Genomic DNA, 27,657 nt, shown 5'->3' with positions numbered 1-27,657 from the left:
GCACTATACAAATTCTTTTGATGGATTGATTGATTGATGTGCAAAGGAAAACCACTACGGAAACCAAGCTATAGACAAACCATAGATCTCTCCCTGTATTGTCTCAAGGCAAACCATATGACCCTTCGTGTAGGGTCTATGGGCAAACTATTATAGACAGGCATAAATATAAAGCTATTGTTGTCGTATACCAGATTTGCATGTGGTTGATAGTGGTGTCATGTTTGTGTGGATATAATCACCCTGTAATCAAGATAGTGTAAACAAAGAATGAGCTTGAATGTGCAGCCGTCACTTGAGGAAAACTCGCTATCGGTTATGCTAGCCCACATCATAAGAGCTAATATATCAACATGTTGCAACAATGATCTTAGTCCACGACGCCCTTAGTTTGCCTATAGCTTGATTTCCATAGTAGTAGCGATACGGAGGTTCTATTAAATCTCATCTTCACGAAGATTTTGAGTGCCAAAAACGATAAGTGGTCGTAGATCCTGGAATGGGTAGGATTTCCAAACAAGTCATCATTTACAATAGGTTTATATCTGGTCAAGGTGAGACACCTTACAGAAACAAGAGCGCCAAAACTTGTTGTGCTTGTTTCGACAAAGTTTCACATTTTAAATACGTATATATACTATAGGGTCGTATGTCACTGCATTCCATAAACTTGCTATTATGGACTGATTACAACATGTCTTACTTGGCTGTGGTTACGACAACTCTTAGATCTTGACGACGACCAATGAAAACGACACGAATATTTACATATCAAAAGTCTTTTGTTGAGTCAGACTCGCAAACAGGTTGAAGCCAGAGCTCTGATACCAGGGCCGTAGCCTGACCAAATTGCCGGGGGGGGGGGGGGTTTGGGGGTTGGCAGAACTTTGTCTTGGTGCAATCATGCATTTAAGCTAATTTACATATATTTGCATACAATTTATATAATATCTATTTTAGCATACGTAATTAAATATCATATGTAAGGCAAGAAAAAATAAAAATGCTGGTCAACGGGTAACCTAACCCATCACATTGGGTATGTAGGTCGATTTCATTTTTTTCACAATGCTTGACAAGGATAAAACAAACCATAATGTTAGCAAAATATTTCAGGTCGAGCTTAGATAGAACTTATTCAGTCATCTTGATACTATCTCATGCAATTTGTCTGCATAGCTACAGTTAGGAAATGTACACAATTTACGGTTAAACAAATGGTGTAGTTCCTCTCACCCTCTCTTCTAAAAATGTTAAGCCCCGCCAAATGAAACTCAAGCATTATTTTAGCCACCCTTCTGTCACCTACACTACAGTGTAGATATAAAATCATATGGTACAATGATGCATAAAAATATCACTGATATAGCCAATTATTAGATTACTTTACACAGGATGTGGATTTCACATGCATTAGGAGATATCTCTACTTAGCTCTAACCTATACAGGGAGGTACTTAGCCAGACACCTTCCATCTTGTTTTGGGAGAAAGAAGGAAGGAGACAACTCCAAAGGTGAAAAAATTGAAAATAAGACAGTGTAGGAGGCCATTTAGAGGCATACAAATATCAAACCATAGACATAATTTAAAGTCTTACAATGCTTGAATATGGTAATAAAATACCAGAATTGAAACAATTATGCTATGCATTACATATTATCTGGATGTGTATTTTGTTGTGGCAAAGCTGAAAGATATTTTGCGGATGTGCACTTGGTAAATGACTTCTCCTGAAGTTTAATTTGGTTCCAAAAAATCCCGAATAAAGAGCAAAACATTTCAAGACTTTCAGACTTTTGATGGCCCAATGACTGCTCAGCCCACTCCAATGGTCGTAAACTTTTGTTCAATTCTTTTTAGTGCACATTCGATATGCAATAGCTTAATTTAATCTCAATTCATGCTTGTGTATGCAGTCAAGTAAACCACTGTATAAGATATTATATAATTTGGAATAGACTCAAAAGTATATTGTTACATGTACTATTCAGAAAATATAAAGAAATATCCTTAATTTTGAAACAAATACGAAGCCCGCATGAGGATATATTGCCCATCACCAGAAAAAAAATATATGGGTAGGTTGAACAGCTTTTTCATTTTTTCTGGCCTAATGTCGTATCTTTCAAAGTAGTTACCGAAAAGATGTCACATTCGAAGTAAAAAAAATGGATGGTGCTTTCTCAAATAAGTAACACAACAAAATAATCATTTTCTTTACCCAACTCCCAAAACTTGTATGGCCTCGTTTATGTCGGAACCCAAGGTGAACTCAGTGAATTCTCCTTGTCATTACATGTATCATTATAATGGAAATTGAAGTTTGGATTTTGATGTCGAAGGTACAGCTCTGTTTACAAATTCAGGGCCATTATTTCCACTGCAAATTGTCGCTTCAAAATGAATTGAGGAATAACGCTAGTGTCAGTGTGCAATGAAATAATTATATCAAACAACATTTTAACCAAAGACAACGTCGAACACAATCATTGAAAGTGGATCTTCAAAGAGTGGGTCTTAAACTGCGTACCTAGTTTAATAGTTTTCCAGGCTCACCAAATATTCCGAAAAGATATCTGCAGTTTTATCAATAATTGTTTTAATTCCCTCCCTTGCCCCCCCCCCCCCCCCCGCACAGGCTACGGTACTGGGTACATGGTAGAAGCAGCGGCATATGATCTAGGCATGGAAGTAGAACCTACTTCCATGATCTAGGGGATGTCAGGTGTGGTGTGTGACCACTGACCGTTGGATCTCAGGTCTGGCCGTTACGCAAGTGTACACAACAATGGGAATCCGAGTGTCACTGCGCATGCGTTCGTAAAAAGACACACTTTCTATAGCCTACCCTATCTACTATGTTTACAAACCATCGCCAATGTTGTCAAAATAAGAGCTAATGTATATTATGGTCTTACCATCAATCATCCAGGTATCAATGTATTTGCTACCATGGAAACCTTCATATGTGCATGCAAAATATCAACACCGACTCCTCAGTTTTAATGAACTGTTTATAATACAACTGTCCGGTATTAGTATTGACATGCAAACGAGGTGGATAGTGTTAGAGAAAGATCGCTTCGTTATACGTTTTATTGAATAAGTAAAAAAAGTGACCAGTAAGAGAAAAATCACGAAAATGTACAATACTTTTTAAGCACACGTGATGATACTGGTATTAATTTTAAGCTTATAGTTAGTTTTGTTTTGTCGTAATACAACAACTAGTGAACTGCTAATTGACAGCAGTCATGTTCAAGCGTATATCGAGTACAGTTACATGCTAAGTAAGCGATACAGAGGTATAACTATGTTTGTACACGTATCCGCGTTTCGCCAGTGAATTGTGAGATAACAAGAGAGGGGAATTCCATACATCAAATCATTGGTGGACACTCAAATGATCCAATAATCATACTGCAGTGTAATTCCATTTGAATTCATAGCGTTATAAAGTGGGATGGGAGAGCATGGTTTCAGGACCACGTCTGTGTGTCATCATGGGTGTGTTTATAGTGTGCCATTAAGCTTATATTACCATTAGGTATGAGGGAGCTCGAGATGTTAACTCCTTCGATAAAACTGAAAGTTGACATACAAAATAGACCGATATTGATTTTTTAAGGGTGGTTTGTCATGAAGTCCCAAAGGCGACTGCACGCGGTGTGAAACTGTGCATAAATAACGGACCCTGTTTTTTGTAATAACTACGCTGTTGTTACAGAAATGCTACAAGAATCGTAATGACAAGTTTTAGCCGAACCTACCTTGATGTCTGTTTTCCACGTTGCGAAAACTCAAACGAAGACGTGGCGTCAATTTGCTCAAATTCCTCGAAACTGAAGTGTACATACTGCAACGAATTACCTTCTCGGTATCACCAGTGAGTCAAAACTGTTCTGATATAGATAGCATGTGTCGACGTCGGTGAGCCAATTTTCATTGTCTTACGTTGTATATTCACAGTGGCTCTTCCTTTTACTGCTACCTTTCCCCACTCGCACATGTTTGAACATAAGATATTCTCACATCGTCAGGAAATGAAGCCACAGGAGCCTTGATATATTCAAATATCATAATGTCAGAATCCTCGGAATTCTCAGTGGATGTTGTTACATTTGGCATGAATATTAGTGTACAAGCGGGGAGGAGTGTATCCAGATAATAGAATGCCAGTGGAGATGGTAAATAACACTCAACGTCACAATCTTTTTGTGTCAGCTCAAATGGTATCACGCAATATACTAAATTACTACTGGTTGTGTTCATGAGTGTGCTTTATTAGATTGTGCGTAGAGTTTACTCCATTCATGGATAACCATAATCTGAAGATAATGACAAGATAAGATTGACACCGATTCCACAACGTTATGTCTACTACGTACCCCCCCCCCACCTTTATGGCACACTCATGATTGGATACGTTAACGTATACCGTGTTCGTTTTTATTTCAAATCCTACAAGGTGACATGTAAACAGTACTCCACCCTGACACCGAGTGACAAAAGCTCGCAGGTATGCACTCATTGACGAGTCACAAGAATGACAAATCTGTAAATTTTAACGGGAAAATCAACCGGTGATCAACGACGTAATTAATAAAGATGATAACAATGACCCATAAAACATCATTAAAGTTTAGAACAAGACAGAGGTGAACAAGGGGGTATTTTCGTATCGCCTCTTTTTATATTTGGTAAACTCTGAATATAGGTCGCAAAGCTTAATTTGAAGTCCGTTGGACTTTGCCATCACCGATTTATTTTCTACGTAATCTGTTAAAAATTACCAATTTCTCCATCCACGTAGAAGTTTATAAAAACGCTGTAACATTGCATGACGTGCAAACGACCATAAAATATTGTTTTTTTTTCTAAAACGTAATTCTGAGTCTATTTCCCCGCAATTCGTAAATTGAACTTTAAAAGACGTAAATATAATTGTAAGCTTATTTAATTAGGTTGATATTTCATTTTCTGATGATGTACATATGTAATCTTTACGTGTACCTATCCTGTATAAAGGTTGTTGTAGCTTACATGTATTGTCTGGGGTTATTTGTTACACGTGACAGCTGAGACCAGAGTTTTCAAGGTCATACTGCCTGAAATAGTTATAGGAATGGACACAGAGTTGTTGTCTTCAAGCAGATCTTTCATTGATGTTATTTTCAAGTTTGATCATGGTGTGCTTTAGATGGAAGTGTGATAAAAACGTGAATAAAGTAAATAAAATACATTATCAAAACAGCTGAAAGTATATTATAAAGTAGTGTAAATCTAGACATTATCTTAAAGATAGGCCAACACAGATACGCGTGGACATTGCAATATCACTGAATACAGTGAGACAAAGTCTAATGACAGAGATACTAAGGACATTATGTCATCCATGGCCGTAAAACTTTACACCCACGATAACTCTTTTCAGTGTCTCATACATTTGACGATTGTGTGAGAAGTCTCGTGTGACTGCACCTCTGTGATTTATACGCTGCTACGACACATTCTTGGTACCGATGGGGGGGGGGGGCGCTATGAAATCATGGTGCGCCAACTAACATTATTCAGATATTCTTCATTATTATTGTCAATACTTTGTAGGTCTGTTTCTGAATCACGATCAGAAATAAGTGATGGGTCGCTTTCACCACAGTGAAATAGTAGGAACGCCACGATCATCTCGGTTCACCCATTTGGACTTAGTCTGATAAATTATACCAAGATTCGTTTTCAACGACGGGAGTATAAATCATGTCCTGACTCTCATTTACAGTGAAAGAGAAAGTAAAACGGAAGTAAATTCTAAAGTATGTGAACAACAAAATTCAATACAACATTCGTAGTGGTAGGACTAGTTCTAGGGTGAATGCACTCACCAAATATGTATGTGCATATTTTACTCTTCCCTTGCACCTCCGCTGTCTATATAAACAAGCTTACTTTAGGAAGCATCAAACCAAGTAGTTCTTTGTCGCAACGAAGAGGGCGCTCTACTTGAAGCGGGTTACACCATAGACATGACATAGATGTCTCCACCCTCCAACGTCTTTGGTTATACAACTACAAGACCGTATTCCTCACATTCGTACAAGCAATTCGTCTAATTACTTCGCTGGTTTTATGACAATTTTTATCTATTTCAAGATACTCCTTTAATGGAATGGACATGAAATGACTAAAACACACAATCTCACACAGAAAAAGACACAGACATATACACATACCAACAGCAACATGATCATGTTTTATATACCAATAACATTACAATTTTTACTTTGTTTTTAAAAAATACCAACAAATTCCAAAGACAATGATCAGAATGTACACACTACATCTTATCTTTGTACCAGATTTACAATGCAGATAAATGGCTAGAATCCCATATATCATGATGCATCATCCTTCAACAGATGGATGATTAAAAAAAAAACAGTATTCCAAACGCATCGCCATGGTTTCCCTCATGTAATTCATTGAAATCAAGAGGGGGTCAACAATACGAGAATTTTGCAGAAGAATAAATTATCAAATTCATAATTAGATAACGTTTTCTAAAAAGTGCTGCCTGGAGTGCTAAGACAAGTCTCCTCATAATCTTTAATATTCCAAAGTTCTCGTTCTATTTTTAAAGCTATCACAATGCATGCAGTAATATATGTTGTACACATGAACAATTTTAAAGAAAAATATCTATTAGAAAACTTCTCACGTATCTTACAATATTCTGTGTTTATTTACAGACAGTGAAGATGTCAGGTAGACTGAGAGATTTGTTGTTAATGGAACTTCTTGTTTACCATTACCAAATTATGAAAGGAGTATACACAGTCTTTCTGATTTAGTCTAAATACTACACTGAATACCATAATATGACAGAACCCAATGACACATGAGAGTAGGTGTGGCATACTCGCAGTATTTGCACAAGTGCTTGCAGTGTTCTCTGTGGCCATACTTTCATGAGCATAGTGAGTGAAAAAGTGTAGCAGAAAACAGTGCAATATCCCCCCCCCCCAAGTTTTTCTCCTTAAAAAAATAATGTAAAACATATACCAAAAATATGTTCATAACTCAATAAATTGCAAAAAGCTCCAAAAAGGTTATTGTATGTACAATAACAAACTTTTTACAAAAAAAAATATTTTGCAATTTATTGAGCTACAATCACGGACTTGGCATGCTTTTTTTCACATTGTTTTTTTCAAGTAGAAAAACATAGTAAAGGTGTTTTATAAATTAAAAATCCAAAATAAATATCTATTTCTCATCCATTTGGCAACTTTAAGTTGAACCTCACCCTTGATCTGCTGTGACAAACATCCCTGATATCATGTTATATGTATCTGTACCAAGGTATTATTATGTACACTTTGGAGTAAACACTTAACAGTGATTTATTTTACAAGTGATATCTACTACAATTGGTCCTAATACCTACTGAAAGTGCTATTATCTCAAGCAATGAAAAAACTACTGAAAGCTCTCTTGTCTCAAGTCTTTTGAACTCTAGACTCTTCACAGCAAAGTGGACAAGAAAGTTGTCAACTTCAGTCTCATGGAAGCATTGGATTTGTTCACAATCTAGCAATCTACATCAGTTTTACCGACAGGAGATTCTACGACAGCTTTACTTATATTAAAAGTCCTTATTACTCTATTGTTTGTTGTACATGTGAATTTTTCTTGACTGCCATTACAAGCGTCTATTTCTGTTCTATATCTTCAATAGTTTTCTTCTTCCCTGTATCATATCTTTCAATACCTCTATGTGTTCCTTACAATCCCTCTATTGACATACCTACGTTATTAACACATAAGCAGTTCAGTCTTTTTTAGTATTGAGGTTTGGATGTTTGGTTGACAAATTCTAATCAGAGTGACAAATTCCATAGTTACAGTTGACCACTAGGTGGCAGTATGATCAGCCGATTGTAAACATTAGGTAGTTTGATGCCCAGTCTTGTTGATCTTGGGATTATAGTGTCTGATGTTGATAGCCTCTGGGATCTTCGTCAGATAATCATTTGGGGATGTATTAGTAATGGAAACAGCGTCCCCGTCGATGTTATGATTGACCCAGTGGTTAGCTTTAATTATAGAATTTGTCATTCTGATGAGGATTGTTGACTAAGACATAACGAAAGCTCAATGCTGAAAAACTTTGAACTGCTTGTGCATTATAAAAAAAGTCATTTGATTTACCAAGCTGATGAACATTTCTGGTTATTTCTCCATTATATGTATCATGACCATTAGGTATCCGATATGCATCATTGATCTTTCAGAGATGCATTCATTTTGAAAATGTACATGTACCCACTCTATGAAATAACAACCTTGTCTGTTCTCTCCTCTCTTTCCTCTTTGGTGTGTTCTAACTCATATCACATTATGACCTTTACCTTTGGTATGTATCTTCTTAACCATCTTGTGTGGTTGTTTACTTTCAGAGTGACATCTCCTCCTCTTGCTCTGACTTCTAAGACACCTTGTTTCCTCTGTTTTTACTTCTTTGTGATGTTGATCTTGAACATGAAATGACCTAATGAGTGACTTCTTTGGTTTCAGTTTGATAATTTTGATGGCACCTTCACGCACCATAGAACGAGGAATAATAATATATTTTGGTGGTTTTACATTATCTCTTTTTTCATGAGTTTCTACTTCTGGAGTACACTTACGATTTTCATTGTTCATCTCTTTCTGCATTTCAACTTGGACGGGTTCACCTTGGTCTGTTTCTGTTGTTTCATCTTTGAAACTTTTTACACATTTAGTTTCACCCATGTCTTTTTGTTCATTGGCTTTGGTGTCATCATTTTGGACAGTTTTGGTGAGTTCATCATTTTCCATACTTTCATTTGTCTTCTGTTCATTGTCTAGAGTATCATAACTCATACTCTGGCTTTGAATGCCAAGAACTCTTGACTCCAATATTTCGTTGTCTAGAGTATCATAACTCATACTCTGGCTTTGAATGCCAAGAACTCTTGACTCCAATATTTCATTTTCTTCCTCAGAATTTTCTTGACCTTCAACTGACTTATCAGTAGTCATGTCTTTCCTAAGATGTATGATCTGACCTTGTTCTTTAATCTGGCTGTGTTGATGGTCATCTGTTTCACTTTGTTCTTTACCTGGGATGCAACTAGTAGTCTTGTCTGTTTCACACTGGTCTTTGTGTTTTATGTCTTGAGCATTATCTGTTTCTATTTGTATATTGTCTCTGATACATTCACTTTTGTTTGTATGATGCAGATCATTGTTCTTGACATGTTGACCATCACCTGTTTCCCTTTCTTCTTTGTCTTGAATGCCTTCCTTCACATCTGCTTGATGCTGTTCATTCATTTGACTTTCATTTATTTGACTTTCATCCATCAGCTGCTGCAGTACACCTTGACTTTGCTGATTTATGGCAGGTACACTTTGTTCCTTGTCTTGGATATGTTCATTATCACCCATCTCACTCTCTTTGCTGCCTTGTAAATATTCTTTCTTCACAATCCCATCAATCACTGCATCTTGCACAATTTTACCATCTTCCTCATTTAGTTCCTTGCCTTGACTATGTTCACTATCTATATGACTCTGTGGTGTCTTTTGGACCTTGTGTTGACTTTCTCCTAGGTCATGTATGTCAACATTCTCATCTATATTCACCTGTTGGTTGTCTTCTATGACTTCTTCTTTGACAACAGTATGCTGTTCTAGATTGTTATTTTCATGTGTCTCATTGTGTTCACACTCATCAATCGTATTTTGGTTACTTTTTATCATGTCTTCACTGCCCCCTACTTCACTGTTTTTGTCATCTTGAAGTTGTTCTTCGTTGACTATCTTAAGCATCTCTTCATCTGTTTTATCTTTACTGTTATCTGTCATATACTGTTCTCTATCTTGGCTGTGTTCAATCTCATCCATCTGTTGTGGCACTTCATCCAGAATGTTGTCTAGTTCACTTTTGCCCTTGCCTTGGTTACACCCACTCTCTCCTGTCTTATTCTGTTTACTCTCTTCTAATTGTTCTTTCTTGATAGTTCTATTGACTTTTTTGTCATTTACATCATCATTTTTCTCTGTCTGACTTTGTTCTTTCCTTGTGAAGATATCACTTATCCTTTTACTTTTTCTGGTAGGAAGTCTTGTTTTATGCACATCAACATGCCCTTGCAATTTTTCTTGACCTTGGTGTGACTGTGGAGGTAGCTGAGTAGTTTTTGGTTTGATAATTTTTATTAAGCCTGTATGAAGCATGTTACGTGGGATGACCAAATACTGAGACTTTGTTGTCTTCCTTATCATGTCACCTTCTCTTACTTCTACAACAGAATCAAGTTGTTTATTGGCCAAGGGAATTTCCTTTTGTCCACTGTCTGTTGGCCTATTTCCATTTTTCTTATCATGTTTGTCCTCCTTTTCTCTTAGTGCATGTTCATCATAATCTTGTTTGTCTTGGATGGATTCATTTTTGTTAGCTTCATTCTGTTCCTTGCCTTCAACGTGTTCACTTCTACCTGTCTGTTGTAAAACTTTATCTTCACTGTGTTGTTTCTTTTCGGAATCATTTTGTTCTTTGCTGTTGTCACTATCACCCTCCCCTGTCTCAATCGATTGTTTGTTTTGTATCTGTTCTTTCTTTATAACTTTATTGACATCTTTATCATCTATGTCATCATTCTTGTCAGTCTTGTCCTGTTCGTTGCCTTCAGTGTCTTCACTCACAGCCATCCAAGGAAGTTCCTGGTGTTGGATGGGTTCACTTATACCCATTTCATTCTCTGCTTCATTTTGGATAGATTCTTTCTTAATCATCTTATCAAGTTCTTTTTGGTTTATACGTTGAACAATGTTTCTTTGTCTAGATTCATTGTCTTGGATGCAAACAGTCATATCTACATTTTCACTTCTATCAAGCTTTTCGTCCTCATCTTTATTTTCTTGTTCACTATGTGCCATTTCTTGATCTTCATTTGTGTGAAGTCTAAGATCACCTTTTTCCTTTCCTCCTTTAGAATGTTCCTGATCTTTGAATGAATGTACTTGTGACTTAGAAAGTTTGGGTTTGACAATTGTGGCTACGTCTCTGAGTCTGTTCAAAATATGAGGAGCGATAACCATAGACTTACATGTATGTATTGTTTTCTTTGAACTGTCATCTATGACATCTATTACTTCTGTTGATACACATTTCATTTCGATATCACCTATATACTCATTCATGTCTGACAGTAAATGCTGTCTTGGTTCTCTGTTATCTGAAATCTGACTTTGCTGTTTGTCTTCAGTCTGCTGACCGCCTTCTTTGCTTTCTATTTCAGAATTTTCAATCTGACTATTTTTGTTGTCTTGGATATCATCACTCTTCCCTTCACTTTCATTATTCAGAAATCTTTTGTCTTCTATTTCACGTTGTCCTTCACTATGTTCTTGAGAATCAGGGGACACAAAGTCTTGTTGCGGTGGTTTTACCTTAACAATTGTTATTCTACTTTTCTTAACCATAGAACGAGGAATGACTAAAAATTTGGGACCTGTTTTCTTTCTGGTTTCATCTGTACTACTTTCTCCTAAAACTGACTCAAGATCTTTGTTTGTTAAACGCCACAAAGAATTCTCCTCGGCTTGACTTTGGTGTTTGTCTTGGAGATTTTCACTCTCACTTACTGCACTGGCACTGGCAGCTGAGATATCTTCATTATCTGCTACTTGTCTCCGTGTGTTGTCTTGTATGTATTCTTTCTTGACATTGTAGTTCAGTTCTTTCTCCATTATGTCATCCCCTTCAACTGCTTCAATTTGTTCTTTGTTTTCAACATGTTCTATTTCCTTGTTTATACGTTCACGCATATTCTTCTGATGGTGTGCGTTATCTTGGACATGTTCATTCTCATCTGTGACTTTCCCTTGACTGTCAGCTATGTACTCTTTCTTTACTATCATGTATAGTTCTTCATCTGTCCTTTCACAACTCTCTTCTGTGTGACTGTGTTCTAAGTCTTGGATGTCTACACTTTCATATATCTGATGCATATCCTTATCTTTGATGCTTTCATTCTCATCTACCATATTCTCTTCGTTGCCTAGTATGTATTCTTTCTTGACTATCATATGCAGTTTTTCATTTGACTTGTCTTGATCCTCATCTTCTTCACTTTGTTGTGTATCATCTTGAATATGTAACCATTCATATATCTGATGCTGTACTTTTTCATGTACATGCTCAATCTCATCTGTCTCCATACTCAGTTGGATATCATCTAGGACTTCTGCCCTAAGGTCATTACTGAGTCCTGTGTTGCTATCTAAATGTGTCCCCAAGCTGCCATCACTTACAGGCCTTGGTACAACAATCTCATTTTGTCCTTCAGAATGTCTTTGCCCTTGGAGTAAACTGAATTCTGGCTGAACTGGTTTTGGTTTAATAATTCTTATCAGACCTCTATGAATCATATCATTGGGAATAATTATAAATTTTGGCATTGTTTCATTTCTATTTTTGCCAACAGCAGATAGTTTTGATGGAAGCTCCAGTTCTTTGCTTTTCTCATCTTCCTTCTTGTTACTTTCACTTGCCTCCATTTTCTTCTTTTTGCCTTTCATCACATTTTCACCAACTGCAGATGCTTTTGAGGCAAGGTCCTCTACTTTGCTTTTCATAACATCCTTCCTTACAGTTGCATTTGCTCCCTTTTTCTTCCCTTTGCCTTTCATCATATTTTCACCTACTTGGGATACTTTTGAGACGGGTTTCTGTACAGTGCTTTTCACAACTTCTTTCTTATTAGTTTCACCTGCTCCCATGTTTTTCCTTTTGTCTTTCGTGACACTTTTACCATTCTCTACCTCTCTTTTTTGGTTCCTAATTGGTTTCTTTTTGCCTGTTTTGCTCCGTATTGCTGGTTTCTTGGAACATTTCTGTTGGCTCTTTATTGGTTTGTTTTTGCCAGTTTTGCTCTGTACTGGTTCTTTGGAGCATGTCTGTTGACTCTTGACCACTTTCTTTTTGCCAGTTTTGTTCTTTACTGGTTCCTTGGTGCACTTCTCTTGGCTCTTAATTGGTTTCTTTTTGACAGGTTTGCTCTGTACTGGTTTCTTGGAGCACTTTTCTTTGCTTTGCACTGGTTTACTTTCCACAATTTCACTCTGTACAAGTTCATTGGTGTATTCATTCTCAATTACTTCAATTTTCACATTTTGGATGGGCAATCTTCCATCTTTTTGATGTGAGATTTTATCTTGTACAAGTTTCATATCATCTGCTTCTGCTTGGTTCTGCTGCATACATGAACGTTTGTCTTTGATATTCTTATTTACTGTATCAATGTTTTTATCTCCTTCTTTATGTGTTTCACTATGTGAGTCACTTTGCATATGTCTAGCATGCAGTCTCTTGACTATCATCTCCAGTGCTTTGTTTTTCTTGTCTTTCAATTTATCAATCTTTTTCTCTTCTTTATCTTCACAGTGATATTTCATCCTCTTGTTGTCATTTTCCTGACGCTCTGTTTCTTTTACGTCAATTTGCCTTTTGGGACATACATCTTTCCCTAAGTTTGCTTGCGTCTGCTGTGGTTTAGGTTTAATAATTGTTATTCCAGATTTATCAAGAACATCTGGTGGGATAACCACATATTTAGGCATTATTCCCTTTTTGTTTTCACCCTGTCTTCCTCCTTCTTCTGAAGACCCTACTTTACTTGGACTTTTTCTTGGGAACAATGTCAATCGATTCCAAGTTCCTGAACTTGTACCAGCTTGTGAGTACATCTGAAATTTGAAAAACGGGTGCTTATTATCTTTAGACAAACAGTCTTGAATATAATTAATTCACAAGTTTACTTCAATGAGCTTGCTTCATAGGAGTTCTTATCCATGTTCATTTTTCATCAACAGATAAGTAACTGGATTGTTTGGAAACTTCTTCATGTAAAAGTGGCACACTGTGAATATCTTCTGGCATAAAATTTAACACACACACACACACATGCATACACATACAAATGTACACACACACACACACACACACACACAAACACACACACACACACACACATACATACGTATGTATGTACGTACATACGTACGTACGCACGTACGTACGTACGTACGTACGTACGCACGCACATACACACATGTACGCATTGCCATGCACACACATACATGCATGTACACAAATACATACACATTTTGTACATACATACATACATACATACATACATACATACATACATACATACATACATACACACGCACAGACAGACAGACAGGCAAACTGACTTGGCAATATATGTATAGATCATGTACATAATTTGTATACTGTTTACAGAAGGAACGTACCATTTGCTTGGATTTTCCACCAGCAGGAGTAGAAGACGATACAAGTCTCAGGACTACATTATCTTGATGACTGGTTGTGTCTTTACATTTTCTCTTTACTGATATTTTGGCACCAACTCTTGTTATTTTACTACGACCTTTTCTTCTCAAAGTTTTTTTGCCCTGCATCTTCTTAATCACTCTATGTGACTTAGTCTTAATCTGTTTGGTTGACTTAGCAGGGGCTGCTGAACGTTTCTTTGAACGTGTACTAGAACTTGCTTTGGTGGTTTTGGGTCGCAGTCTGTAGCTTACTTGTACTTCAGGATGTTTCTTCCTTTTCACATGTTCACTTTCTCTTGGAAGACTTCTTGTTCTCTTCCTTGGTGTTCTTTGTGGACGGTCGGCCATATTGTTTACCAAAAGTTTTACTAAGAAAATGGAAAAACAAGAACAATGTAAAAATTCAGATTGATAGTTCTTCAAAGGCATTGTCCAAAATAACACATTGTCAATGCTGTAAAATCTGAAATGTAGTTTATGAATAATTAATAACCACATGTGGGGGTGAAGTGGGGTGCACAAAATGTAGCTCTTGCCAGATTCTTAGCTGAAATATGTAGACTGTAATTTTTAAGAATACAATTTCTTTTTACATTTACATGGTGTACAAAATTTCACAGCGGATGAAAGCAAGAAAAGAGAACCTAATGCCGACAGGAAAAGAAACAGAATCTCCAGTCACATTGGGTTTACCAGTTTAGAAACTTTTACTATAACATGATGATGTAAATTAAAGTACAAAAATATCAATTTCGGGTGACTGAAAGTCTGTAGTGTACAGACATCTTTCTATGAGTTTTTCATGAGCTGCTGACACAGATTTCTCACCCTTTGAAACGTACGTCAAACCAGTCTTGGCTATTGTAGAATACTTGTACGTCCGGCTCCTTCAACAATAACAATCCACATAAGTATATCACGTTCCTGGTGGGCTGTGTATGGGCATACAGAGCAGTAATGAATTTTCTTTACAGAATGTATAATATTGTAAATGCCACATATATACATCGGTATATCCAGCCACACAATAACAAAGAGTGTGTTTTGCACTGTTTATGCATTTGAAAATTCACAACAATCCCCCGCTTAAATTCTAGGGTATTTTGGATGTGCATCATTATGTCGTCTCATACATTTTGAAATGTCTGTCACAAAATTTATAACATAACCCTCACCTCGTTGAAGCACAGTTATAACCATGGGGCTCCGGAGGTACACTATCCCTCACACACTTCCAGATGTGCACAATTCTGAAAATGAGGGCTGTCACATACCAGAATTCCAGAGTCCTTTGTTTGGCAGTGCAGGCATAAAACCTGAAGGTGACTCATAAAATATGAAGTCTAGCTACCCTAGAACATATCTAAAGGATGCTAAATGCAATAAACTCAAGAAATTTTCGGGAAATTCGGTGTAAATTACGTGAAAACCACTGACCCGTATGTTCAAAACTCCGCGGTGATCTGTGTAAAATTTGCTCCCTAAGCTATTGTTTATTTCGATGTTGTTACGAAACAACAGCAGTAAGAATCTGTTCAAATAATCTAATATGCCTTAGATTAATACGCCATGGATATTTTTATTATTCTTATTCTAAATGCTTCATTCTTTACACTTAATTTCCTCTCGTTTGTTGTGGCAATATATTTTTTAACGATTCGGCCTTTAATTTATTTCAGGAGCTGTACACAAACTTGAGAGGTCTTACCTCGGGCGGAAGTTGTCATCATTCATCATGGCGGAAAGTTTTGAAAGAAGATGAAATCGTCGGGAATATGTAATTTTTAACTGAATTCATTAAATAAGTGGTAAGAATTTGCTCAATTATTGTGTAGTATAGTAAAGTAACCGGAATTCAACAATCTACTTTAAAGTCATTAACACGGTACAGGCGTTTGAACACGCACAATAAGTTTGTTGTTATAAGTTTGACGAACAGTACAGTGTACTGTACACTGTCTGTACACTCACACTAAGAACAATGCAGTGTGCATGTAGTATGTACATCCATACGGTTACCAATGCATTCATCGTTGTCATTTGCAGCCTGTAAACAGTTTTGAGAATTTGGTGGGTATTGTTTCTGACAAACTGGCAAATTATTATTTAATTAAACGGCCTTAATTAAATTAACACATTGCCCGCTCACGTGCACCACGACTTCGAGTTTGACTCAGCCACTTGTGAGCTGATAATATTCTATTCTAATTTCTAGGTAGTCTTGCTTGCAGACGGTGTGGAGTAATTATTTTGTATTAAACTATTATGATCATCCTAGAATAGAATATTATCATCCTGGGAATTGGTGGAATATGATACTAATATTATCTCACAAGTGACTGTGCTTTGACTAGGACTTGTGATTTCAGTGTGAGCTGCAAATTGTGTGTGTGTGTGTGTGTGTGTGTGTGTGTGTGTGTGTGTGTGCATATGTATGTACATGTGTGTACATGTATGTGTGTGCGTGCGCACGCGTGTGTGTGTGCATGCATCCCATTCACCCCAAACAAACACAAACAAATCAACAACAAACAGACAGACTCCAGAAACAAATAACTAAAAGAGAACGAACTGAAGATTGCTTTATCAAATTGTATAGATATTGTCAATTATTTAAATCTATAATAGTTTCACCACCTGTAGCTGCAATAATTGTTTGCATTATTTTTTTGTTTTTTGTCTTTGTATTGTTCCAGGGCTTGCACTCCAAATAGTAGTCTTGCTGCTAGACGTTTGGGCTTTCTTTCGATGCTATAACTATAGCGAATGAAGTTCGCATGTGAGGGCTTGCCCGAACAGTCTAGCGAATGTCATTTTCAGACCGGACATTCCATTGAGATTACGATAAGCGGTGGGTTGGGCCATATATGCATATATATACTTTAATATATTCAATCTCTGCATGCAGGTGTTGACAAACACATTTATGTCATTACTATGTCTATCAGTTTATGGTAATTGTGTTTGATGAGTGTGTAGACGTTGTCATTCACACATTTTAGTTAACGCATTGGTGGTTATTTTTACAAGCCCCTCCTTAAGATGAATATGCATGAAAATTTAACTATTGTCCTCTGTTTGTGCTTGTCGCTAATATGGTTCTCTGATTGGCAGTTATTTATATCCTGATGACATTCGCTAGACCTCGGATGTTCCATCCTCGATAGCGTTGTTCGGCTGTGTGTCGTATTTTATTGGAAGAACATCAGAGGGCTAGCTGATAGACTATCCAAATAGCTGCAATAATTACTGTTATTTTTTTGTTCCTTAGCTTTTTGTTGTTCTTTGTTTTTCATTCAAAAATATATGTAACAATAATATTTTTGAGTGCAAACCGTAGTCATGTATTTACTTCTGATCTTGTTGTTGATTTTTTTCAATATAGGTATAATAATAGTGATAAACCAGCCCCTGGGGATGGTACATGCATACCAGATGGTCTACATGTATACCAGGTGGTCTACATGTATATCAGTGCACTCAATATACTATGGACGAGCTATTGCTCTTGCATATAGATGTATTGCATTCATTGGTCAAAACTTCTTGGTATACCATCCCCAGGTGGTGGTTTATTGTTTAAGTAAGACCTCAGTTCAGGCAAGTCCTTGACTGCACCTTTGGTGCTGTGTCATGTTTCACTTGTGGTTGTTTTTACAGTCAGCAGAATTGCCTGATAGTCTGGCAGCTAGAATAAGTAAATCCCTGAATGAAAGATGCTATGAAACAAAAGATGATACTACAATTATTACAGCTACCCCGCCACTTTGGTCTGTGATAATGATTCATTATAAATATCAGAATTTTATTTTACAGTGTAGTAGTTTCAAAATTCCCAAATCCATGATCTACTGGACCATAAAAAGAGAATAATAATGTTTTGTACTTTCTTTCTATGTGCAGTACTTCAGCATGAATCATGGCTGAATGTCTACGGAGGAAAGTGAGAAAGAGAACAAGTAGTCACCAGAAAGACATCAATGTTGTGAAAAGATGGAAACAGGATGATTGTCAGAAAACCACAACGAACGATATACAGTGCCGCATTACTAATGACACAGATGAAATCAGTCATAAATTACCACCAGGAGATAGCAAAGTCAGTTTTAGTACACCTACCAAGAAAATTGTATCAACTCCTGTAAAGTCACCTAAGCTGATCCAACAGATCCAATATAAGAAACCTTTATTCAAAAGTCAGGGACATCCAGAGATAAAGAGAAATGATACAGAAGTACTACCACACCCAGAATATGCTGACATCAGTAATCACAAAGATGATATATTGCTTGGACTTGTTACTTCTACTCCCTCTGATTCAAGATCGAAGCAGAAGGTAAGATCAACTTACTGAGTTACGAGAAACCAATGAGCCATTCTATTCAGGTTAACCAACAAGGGAATGAATCATTCTGTGCACATATAACATTATACATCTCCATCATGATGAGTATAGCTAATTGCTTAAACTTTGAAGTCACTATCACAGAGGGGCTGTTTACATCGCATATCATATTTTGTATGTGGTTTGGTAAAAATATTGTTAAAAGTAGAAAATTTAAAAAATAATGAATATATAGATAAATAAAGATATGGAGACGTCATGACCCAAAAATATGGAAATGAAAGAAAGGTCAGCAGTACTTCTTTGGCCTTAACTTGTAAGTTGTGTGAGAAGTACAGTGAATTTGGTGAATGGTCTTGTCTTCATTCAATCAAACCCACTGACAACATCTCTCAACCTTGTCTGTAAGGTACGCCATGACGGTGCGCCCTCACACATCAGCCAACCCCTCCCACATACATAGCACATATACATACATAGACTTGTTTGGGTGAGAGGAGGCAGGTGAGGGTAGAACGTCACGACGTACCTTACACTCTAATCTCAACCCAAATCAAACAGTTTTTGTAAATGAATGATTTGTTTTTGTTTTCCTTCCTTGCAGGAATATATTGATTGTCCTGTTGAAAGCCCTGTGACAAGTCAGGAGAGTTGCATGGAAAAGAAAACTTACCACAGAGATACAGACTTAATTGATGATGTTGAAGAATGGGGTTGTGATGACAGTAGTTTCTTTGCCCAAGTAGATGTTAGTAATATTGTGTCACAAGCACACACAGCTAGTATAGAACATGGGGGAAATACTGGAGTTCAGGGAAGTGATGACACAGACTCTGACAGACCAATTGATCACACCAAGTGCAATAGTGTTGATGACATACACAGTAGAATTATTGAAAGCTCTACATCAAATTCTGCAGAGCAGAGTACCATTTTGAAGAGGACGGATAAAGTTTGTGATCAAATTTATAAAAATATGGAACATCCTAGAGTACCTGCCAAAAACAAATGTGGTAACGATTGTGACAGAACCTTTGACATTATTGACCAGATTTTCTTCCCCACTTCAAACTCCCCGGAGAACGTTTGTGTTTCAAATGCCAATAATAGCAATAATACTAAGATGTCAACATGTGAGGTTGATGTCAAGATTTGTCAGAAACCATCAGACAGCAATATTACCAGTACTGATTCCAGTAGTAGGCATAGAACTGATAAGTGCAATGTGACCCCTAGAAATACAACGTCAATTAAAGACCGCATCAAGCAACGTTTACAAATGAATGCAAATGCTAACACTCCGCAACAAAACAAGTTACAGCAGTTGAAAGAAGCCACAATAACAGAAGCCCTCAATAATGCCAAAGAAATGAAAGAAAAGGTTGCAGACAAGGATGTTGGACCGTTCTATGGACTACCAAGAAAAGTGAAAGATTTGCTGAAGACACATAAAGGAATTGACCAATTATACGGTAACTAGTGGTGAATGTATGTTTCAGTTTCAAGGCCCAGTTCCTACATGGATAGGATTATATTTAGGTTGTGATTAACAGTTGTCTAGTACAGATTTATAGAAAAAGTTGTTCCAGAACAAAGAAATGAGGCCATGTAATATGGCTCCACTGAAAAGATGATGTATGAATCTACATAGGATTGAATTCCTGGCCTTTAATTCATCTTCTTTTTGTATAGATTTACAAGGAAGGAAAATTGTGGACAGAAATAACGCAATAAATGTGACAGATACATGCACATGTACACATGTAACAGTTTCAAAAACACATCTTGTACATTTCTACCTAGCGATCATAACATGTTAACACTTCTTATTGGCCATTTTGCTAAGTGATGGGGCTTCAAATAACACAGATTTGATATTTTCATCAATCAGGTTGGCAGCATTCCTGTCTGACATTACCTGCTATATTAGAAAGAAAGAACCTGATCTATTCACTACCCACTAGTGGAGGTAAAACACTAGTGGCAGAGATTCTTATTATGCAGCAGTTATTATGTCAGAGAAAAGATGCTCTCCTTATACTACCATTTGTGTCCATTGTACAAGAAAAGGTGAGTAAAAAGACACCAAGCTACAGTAATAATATTTTACTGAGAGAACAGCAAGTATATAAATCATTAATTTTGGATTACTGTTGATCTCTTGAAATACCATGATTTTCTATCAGTTGAAGCGCAAATCGTGAAGTATTGTTTCAGCTCTTAGATATTATAACCTTTGTTGTAAAAAAATGGAGAAAAAAAAACAGGTTTCTTATTTCCAAAAAGACCATACTGAAAAGACAAAAGAGCTCTCGAGGAAAATGACCATGAATAAATAGTCTGCTCTGTAGATGAAGTACAATGGTTGAGCAATTAGTTCTGATATGTTACACTTTATAATGAGATCTGAACGCAGAAGGCTGCAGGAAGTATTAACAGTGTTATATATACTGTATTTATTAAAACTTATCAGATGGGGTGGAAGGAGAGGGTATGGGACATATATTGGTCAATTCAATATCATTTGGTTATTCATACACTGCAAGCTAGTAAATGGAAGGAACAATGTAATACCACCCACACTGTAGAATGTTAGGTCTTGTATTTTATTAAAACTAAAATTAAAAATTGATGTAAAACAAACTCCTACAACCTCATCTTCATTGCAGGTCAGAACTCTATCACCATTTGCAGTAGACTTGGGATTCCTAGTGGAAGAGTATGCAGCTAGCAAAGGAGCCTTTCCACCAAGAAAGAGAAGAAAGAAAAAGACACTTTATATTGCTACCATTGAGAAAGCACACACACTAGTAAACGCTCTGATCCAAGAAAGTAGAATAGAAGAGATTGGACTGATTGTAGTAGATGAGGTAGGTATTGAAATGTATCAGCCAGTCAGACAAGTTGAGTACACCTTTGCAATTGTGTACATAAAGTGGGCTAAATGCCTTGTATGTGTATGTGTATGTGTATGTGTATGTGTATGTGTCTAGAGATTTACAGTTGATTTTAGTTGGACAATGTCTACAATTCTCATTTAATATTGCTTTGTCCATTTGCGAATGTAAATACCTTGTGAATTACATTGCAGCCGGAGTATAGAGGACTTGCATTCTCCCCATCTAATACCTTCTTAGGGTGAGGTTTTTTTTTTTTTTGTTTCTCATCTCCAATGGAATAGTCAGGCGGGTCGGGCGGGCGAAATAAAAAAAAAAGGGGGGCAAGAAAAAAATAAATATTTTTTCAGTTCTATTCTCTGTCCTTTCTGTCCTGTTAGTCTCTATACAACTTCTTTTCTCTTCTCTTTATTGAATTCCTTGTTACAAGTCTCTTTCCTTCATTTTAGCAAGGTTGACAAGTCTGTAGAACAACTTTGTAAGAAGATGATTAAATACTTATCATCCTGATGGGTGTATATCTGTAGCCATGAACTATTGTGTGATTTTATCAGGAGTACTAATACATTCGTCCTATTACCCGGTAATCAAAGAGGCATTGCCATCGCTAACAATGTTTTCAAGTTATCCAATTTGAACTTTAGTATGTAACTTTTTGAAACACTTATGTGATTGTCATCAGTGTGCTAGATGAATTTTCATTTATATAAACCATTACTTCTATGAAACATTTTTCTTCAGTGTGAACTTGTCAAAATAATCCACCAGATAACATGTCAAACATTTCTAGAACTCAGAACCCCTTTGGGATTTACTGTTTAAAAGTAATTAAAAGTAATAATGTAAACATCGGAATGTCTTCAAAGGTCATACATGTCATGGGTCATGAAACGCTATGGAGTCGGTCATTTCCCTGATAATACAACTGATTTAAAGCTAAAAACTGGTCAAGAAATTAGGAATGCAGTATGACTTTTACCAATTTTAAGCATAATTTTGAAAATGATGGAAATATTCTGAGCTATTATTGCATTGCAGCAAAATGTACCGCGTGACAGTATTAATTTTGAGCCCTGTCCCTCATCAAACCTCAACGGCTTCTGCCATGATGAAAGACACATGCTGCTCTGACGTAACAAAAGGGTTGGGTGGGTGGGTGGGTGAGAGGGGGGGGGGGGGTTAGACGGCGGTGTTCTGCCAAGGTTTCCAACAAGTGGGGACACAGGCCCCTTGGTTCCAAAAAGTGGTGTCATTTGACAGGGAGTGGGGTCAATTATTATTGTTTATGAAATATTCATATAAATTATCTCAGACCACTATAGAGATACTGTGGTCTGAGATATTCCATTACGTATAGACCATTACCTAACAACATAAAAAAAAATCCATTCATAATAACAGTTCCCAGTAAGCTATTTTTTGAAAATTGTGTACTACACATTACACCTTACAAAAAGAAGGCAATTAAGATTATGTAATTTTAAGTTATATATATATATATATATATATGTATGTATGAATGATATATATATATATAGGAACATCTCCTGACGAGTGATTTACTCACGAAACAGGCTTGTAGAGACGAAAAACCCGACTTGATTTTCTTCTACCCTCAACATATATATATATATATATATATATATATATATATATATATATATATATATATATATATATATATATATATATATATATATATATATATATGAATGATATATTGTTTAGAAAGATTGGACAGCCAGGTGGTCACAATTTTTAATCTGAATATCAATGAATAGCAGTGCTCAAATTTATAATTCCCTTTTTTCAGACAAGGACAAAGAACAACTTCAAAATAAGTCACAGTGAACATACATGTATGATTGAATAAAAACTTTGAGAAATCCTAAACTTGTAACCACTTGTTTCATTTTTAAAATTGTTAGTACACTGCTGTGTTTATCATTCCCTCTTCAAATTCATGACATTTTGAAGAAAAAAAATCCCTGACTTTAAAAAGTACCAAATGTGAACGAAAAACTTACAAATAATAGTCAAACAAACTTTAAAATAATTTATTTTTTTATTAATTAACCGTTACTGGCTGTGTATCATGATTTGGACCTGCTATATTAAATGACAGCATAGCTACATACCGTACACTTGCAATGATAAGGAAAGCTGACATTAGGTGTCCTTGAAACTCAGAACTTGAATCTTTAACTAAAACTATCAACAAAGTCAAAGTTGGGATGCTCTGTAAATATTACATTAATTGTTTTCTGATTTGCACAACAAGTTCGTTCTTCATGTCTGACCGGGCGCACATGCATCGACCGTCTATAGTGGCCATGCCAGTGATTACGCATTGATTCAGTGCCCAACATTCACATGTGTCACTTGCACTGTCAACATCATGCAACACGATCCCCTAACACAGCTTTTTCGGAATCAAAATACACATGTACTCATTTAATTTAACCCATCAACAAATGAAAATCACAACCTGTCCCATAAATTTGGTTCACGAAGGCTTCTGAGCTGTGGCATGGCAGATAGATGTTCCGGTAGCAAGTTCAGTGTTTCGCACACGTCAGTGATTAGGTCAGAGGTCACGACAGTGACAGTAGACAAAACATGTGACGAGAGCCGTCCATTTCGACGTCTCATCTAATCCCTCTAATGTTTTAATTTGTAGATTAAGTTTATCAAAGTTGATCTTTTCGTGGCATTTTTTATGTTAACATTAGAACTGCGCGTTGTCACTGTATCTTATATGATGTCAACAAAACTTTCCCTTACGCAGTCAGTATACTTCTTGTGGGATTCACGTCGAGTCAGAGCCGAGCCTGACCTGGTCCGGCCGTGGACTTAGATAATTTTGATGTCTGCCGTAAAATGAATGCGCCAAAGCGACGCAAGGTGGGAAAATTATTGCTTCATTTGTAATTTTAGGGGGCCAATGTCGCAAGGTCGTGGCCTCGCCAGAACTGGCCTAAGACGCCATGGGGAACCTTACAATTTTGCTGTGCTCAGGGGTCGGTCGGAAATAAAAAAACTTTTTTTTTTCTGATGTCGGAGCTGCAAATTAGGGTCGGTCGGGAGATGAGAAACAGAAAAATAAAAAGGGTCGCCCTTATCAACAAAAACATTTCACTTAACCCTTCACCCCCCCCCCCACTACACATTTGATATCCTCATTTATTCTTTAAATGAAAACTAGAGGTAACAGCTTTAAAATGAGTCTCTGACCAGATCTACTAAAATGTTGCAGTATCTGCATATACTGTTCATGCATTGGTCTATAGTTACCCTACTATCTGCTGATTGTAATATTTTCGTACCACCATTCCATGCAGCATATACCAGATCAATCAAACCTCTGCCTAATGCTTGGATGATGATGTAGGGTTGTGTCAGGGTCAGTCTCTTCTTGTCATGTGCTAAGTTTAAGACTTCATTTGTGTCATCTGTTGACTTGAAGGACCGTTGTTTAGTCCCATTAAGGCACTAGTCTGTTCCATTGAGGTCAAGTTTGAATTAGAAACACTGATCTTTTAGTTCAGTGTAGCGATATATCACTCTGCATGTGTGAGGAATGACAACGTTTAATCTAATGTCTTACTTATATACCTTTGTTAAGTTTATGAATGTTGATAATTTAACACCTGGTGGATTATTACTGCTCTGTGTGATTGTGCTGTGAATATACTTCACCTTGACTTGTTACGTGGAGAGTCAAAGTATGATATGACTTGTCTGACTATTTGCATATAGCAATAGAACTTTAATGCTGGACACTAAAACCTTCAGATGAAGTCATGGTAATTGCAAGTGTTTCAAGGTGTGTTCAGAAAGCTGAAGGTTTTTGAAGATAACAAGCAGGTTTCTAACAATTTGAAATGTAATTCAATCCATATGCAGTGAAAAATTACCCCTCCCCCCCCCTCCAACAACCCCCCCACCCCAATAACAACAAACCAAACCAAAACAAAACAAACAAAACAACAAACAAAACAAAACAAAAACAACAACAAAGAACAAAAACTTACAGACAGACAGACAGACAGACAGACAGACAGACAGACAGACAGACACAAACTACATGTATGTAAATTCAGCTCATGCATCTTTGAAATTTGTTGATTGCAAAATAATTCTTAGCTCCTTGTTTGATTTTCATTTATTCTTTTAATAAATTTACTTTCATTTTTTCTCCTTGTCTGTGTCTTTGATTTGAGCTATTTCTTTGTTTTTATTTCATATGTCAGCTTCACATGCTAGGTGAAGGTGGAAGACGAGGAGCTACCCTTGAAATGACACTGACCAAAATGATATATCTAAAGACCACCCAGATCATTGGAATGAGTGCAACACTGAACAATATATCTGATTTACTAGAGTTCTTACATGCTGAAATCTACACCAGTGACTTTAGACCGGTGAGTATGCATGTATAGACTGTTTAGAATATACTTAAAGAGGTGTAGACACAATACCTATGTCATTTTCACTGTATGTACATGAAGCCCATGGAATAATATCATTAACTGGGAGTAACAGTGTGGTATCAAACTTGGGGCTAACTTCATTTCATTGCATGTAACGTGAGATTCACAATAGGTGTACACAATACTACTAATAAGACAAGAATACTGTGTATTTGTAATGAACCTGTTCCCCTGAGAGCTCCAGGCACTCATAATTATTACCCGTGGCCTTCCTCAACTCCCTTGGGAGCATTCAATCCATTGTAGCCTTTATAAGTGCATAGGATTAAGGCATTCACATTGCAACCCTATCCACGGCCAAGTAGGTCTGCAATTATACAGCTGGGTTGACTGAGGCACAATTGCGGTTCAAATCTTTGTCATTAGTTGTCATTAGCATATACCAGAGAAGATGACCAATCAGAGGAGTCTAACAGATGTATAAACATATATGCATATTAGCAGCATAGCTCACACACTCAACCAATGAAAATCCTTCATTGTAAGACATGGCAGGTGTGTTCATTTCAGATCTCATATTAAATCTAATAGACATCAAATAATTTGTACTTTGCAGGTTGAACTGACAGAATATGTCAAGATAGGAGACAATATCTTCAAAATAGACCCCAAAGCTTTGTGTCCAGAAGAGAAATTTGTACATGACCGCATTGTAACTTTTCCAGTAAGTTTTATTGTAGTAATTTGTAAGTGATCATAATGATATGTCACATCTCAGCATCGATAAGTTGAAAAAACCTTTTCAGAGTGTAACAGTAGTTTGAAAATTTGCACGTCTTTGTACCAAATCATACCATGAGTATGCTAAGCAGTACGAGTTTCTAGTCTTTGTATACTGTGAGATACATATTGTCATTATTATATCTTCTAAAAGGAAAAAAAGGTGGTTATTACACCAGAAATATGTACATGTACTTCCGTCATTGAATTTAATAAAGGGGTTATGTTTAGGTGAGGTAGGACTTGCATTTGTATTCTATATTAAACTTACTTGTCCATTCCTAAAATGGTGAAAAGTCCTACATCAATGGGACATCAAAGTCCAAATCATTTCTTGTCAGTCAGGTAGTTTTCCAGTTCCACATATGTGTATTAGTGTTACCATTAGGTCTGTTGGTTTCAATGATGTACTTATTTTGCACTGAGAGCATAGACCATGAAGTGCACTCCAGTTTCTATACTGCGAGACATTCCAGAAACTTTCCTGTAGTGTTGTCACTAGAGAGCGCTATTCAATTATCAACTGTGGTTGGTTGAGCTGTTGAAATTTTGAAGTATAGTCAAATATATTGCAATAAAAACTTGATCTTTGGAGACTTTCAAGTGATAATGATACTAGCTTACTGCCAATCTGTACTTCAACTATTTTTTCATTGATTATGATATTAAAGTGGCCATATGGATGAGGATTGGGTATTTATTTTGGAATTTTAATTTATAAAACAATTTTATCATGGATTCCTACTTGAAAAATCAGTGTGAAACAAGATAAACCAAGTCTGTGTTTGTAACTCAATACATTGTACATTGCA

General features: G+C 36.5%; 2 protein-coding genes across 2 annotated transcripts in view; one reads left to right on the top strand and one right to left on the bottom strand.

Annotated features, from left to right (window-relative positions):
* LOC144435216 (4-aminobutyrate aminotransferase, mitochondrial-like) overlaps positions 1-3,927 on the bottom strand; it is a 29,983-nt gene extending 26,056 nt beyond the window's left edge. The window contains exon 1 of the mRNA XM_078123798.1: positions 3,773-3,927. Coding sequence (XP_077979924.1) covers positions 3,773-3,857 — 85 coding nt within the window. The 5' untranslated portion in view covers positions 3,858-3,927. The remainder of the gene's footprint in view (positions 1-3,772) is intronic.
* Positions 3,928-20,064: 16,137 nt separating this feature from the next.
* LOC144435190 (helicase POLQ-like) overlaps positions 20,065-27,657 on the top strand; it is a 34,821-nt gene continuing 27,228 nt past the window's right edge. The window contains exons 1-5 of the mRNA XM_078123762.1: positions 20,065-20,207; positions 20,627-20,805; positions 21,405-21,605; positions 25,886-26,056; positions 26,682-26,789. Coding sequence (XP_077979888.1) covers positions 20,105-20,207; positions 20,627-20,805; positions 21,405-21,605; positions 25,886-26,056; positions 26,682-26,789 — 762 coding nt within the window. The 5' untranslated portion in view covers positions 20,065-20,104. The remainder of the gene's footprint in view (positions 20,208-20,626; positions 20,806-21,404; positions 21,606-25,885; positions 26,057-26,681; positions 26,790-27,657) is intronic.

Source organism: Glandiceps talaboti, chromosome 5, assembly GCF_964340395.1.
Source record: "Glandiceps talaboti chromosome 5, keGlaTala1.1, whole genome shotgun sequence".
NCBI lineage: Eukaryota > Metazoa > Hemichordata > Enteropneusta > Spengelidae > Glandiceps > Glandiceps talaboti.
The sequence above is the reverse complement of the archived record's forward strand: the minus strand, read 5'-3'. Positions and strand labels throughout refer to the sequence as shown.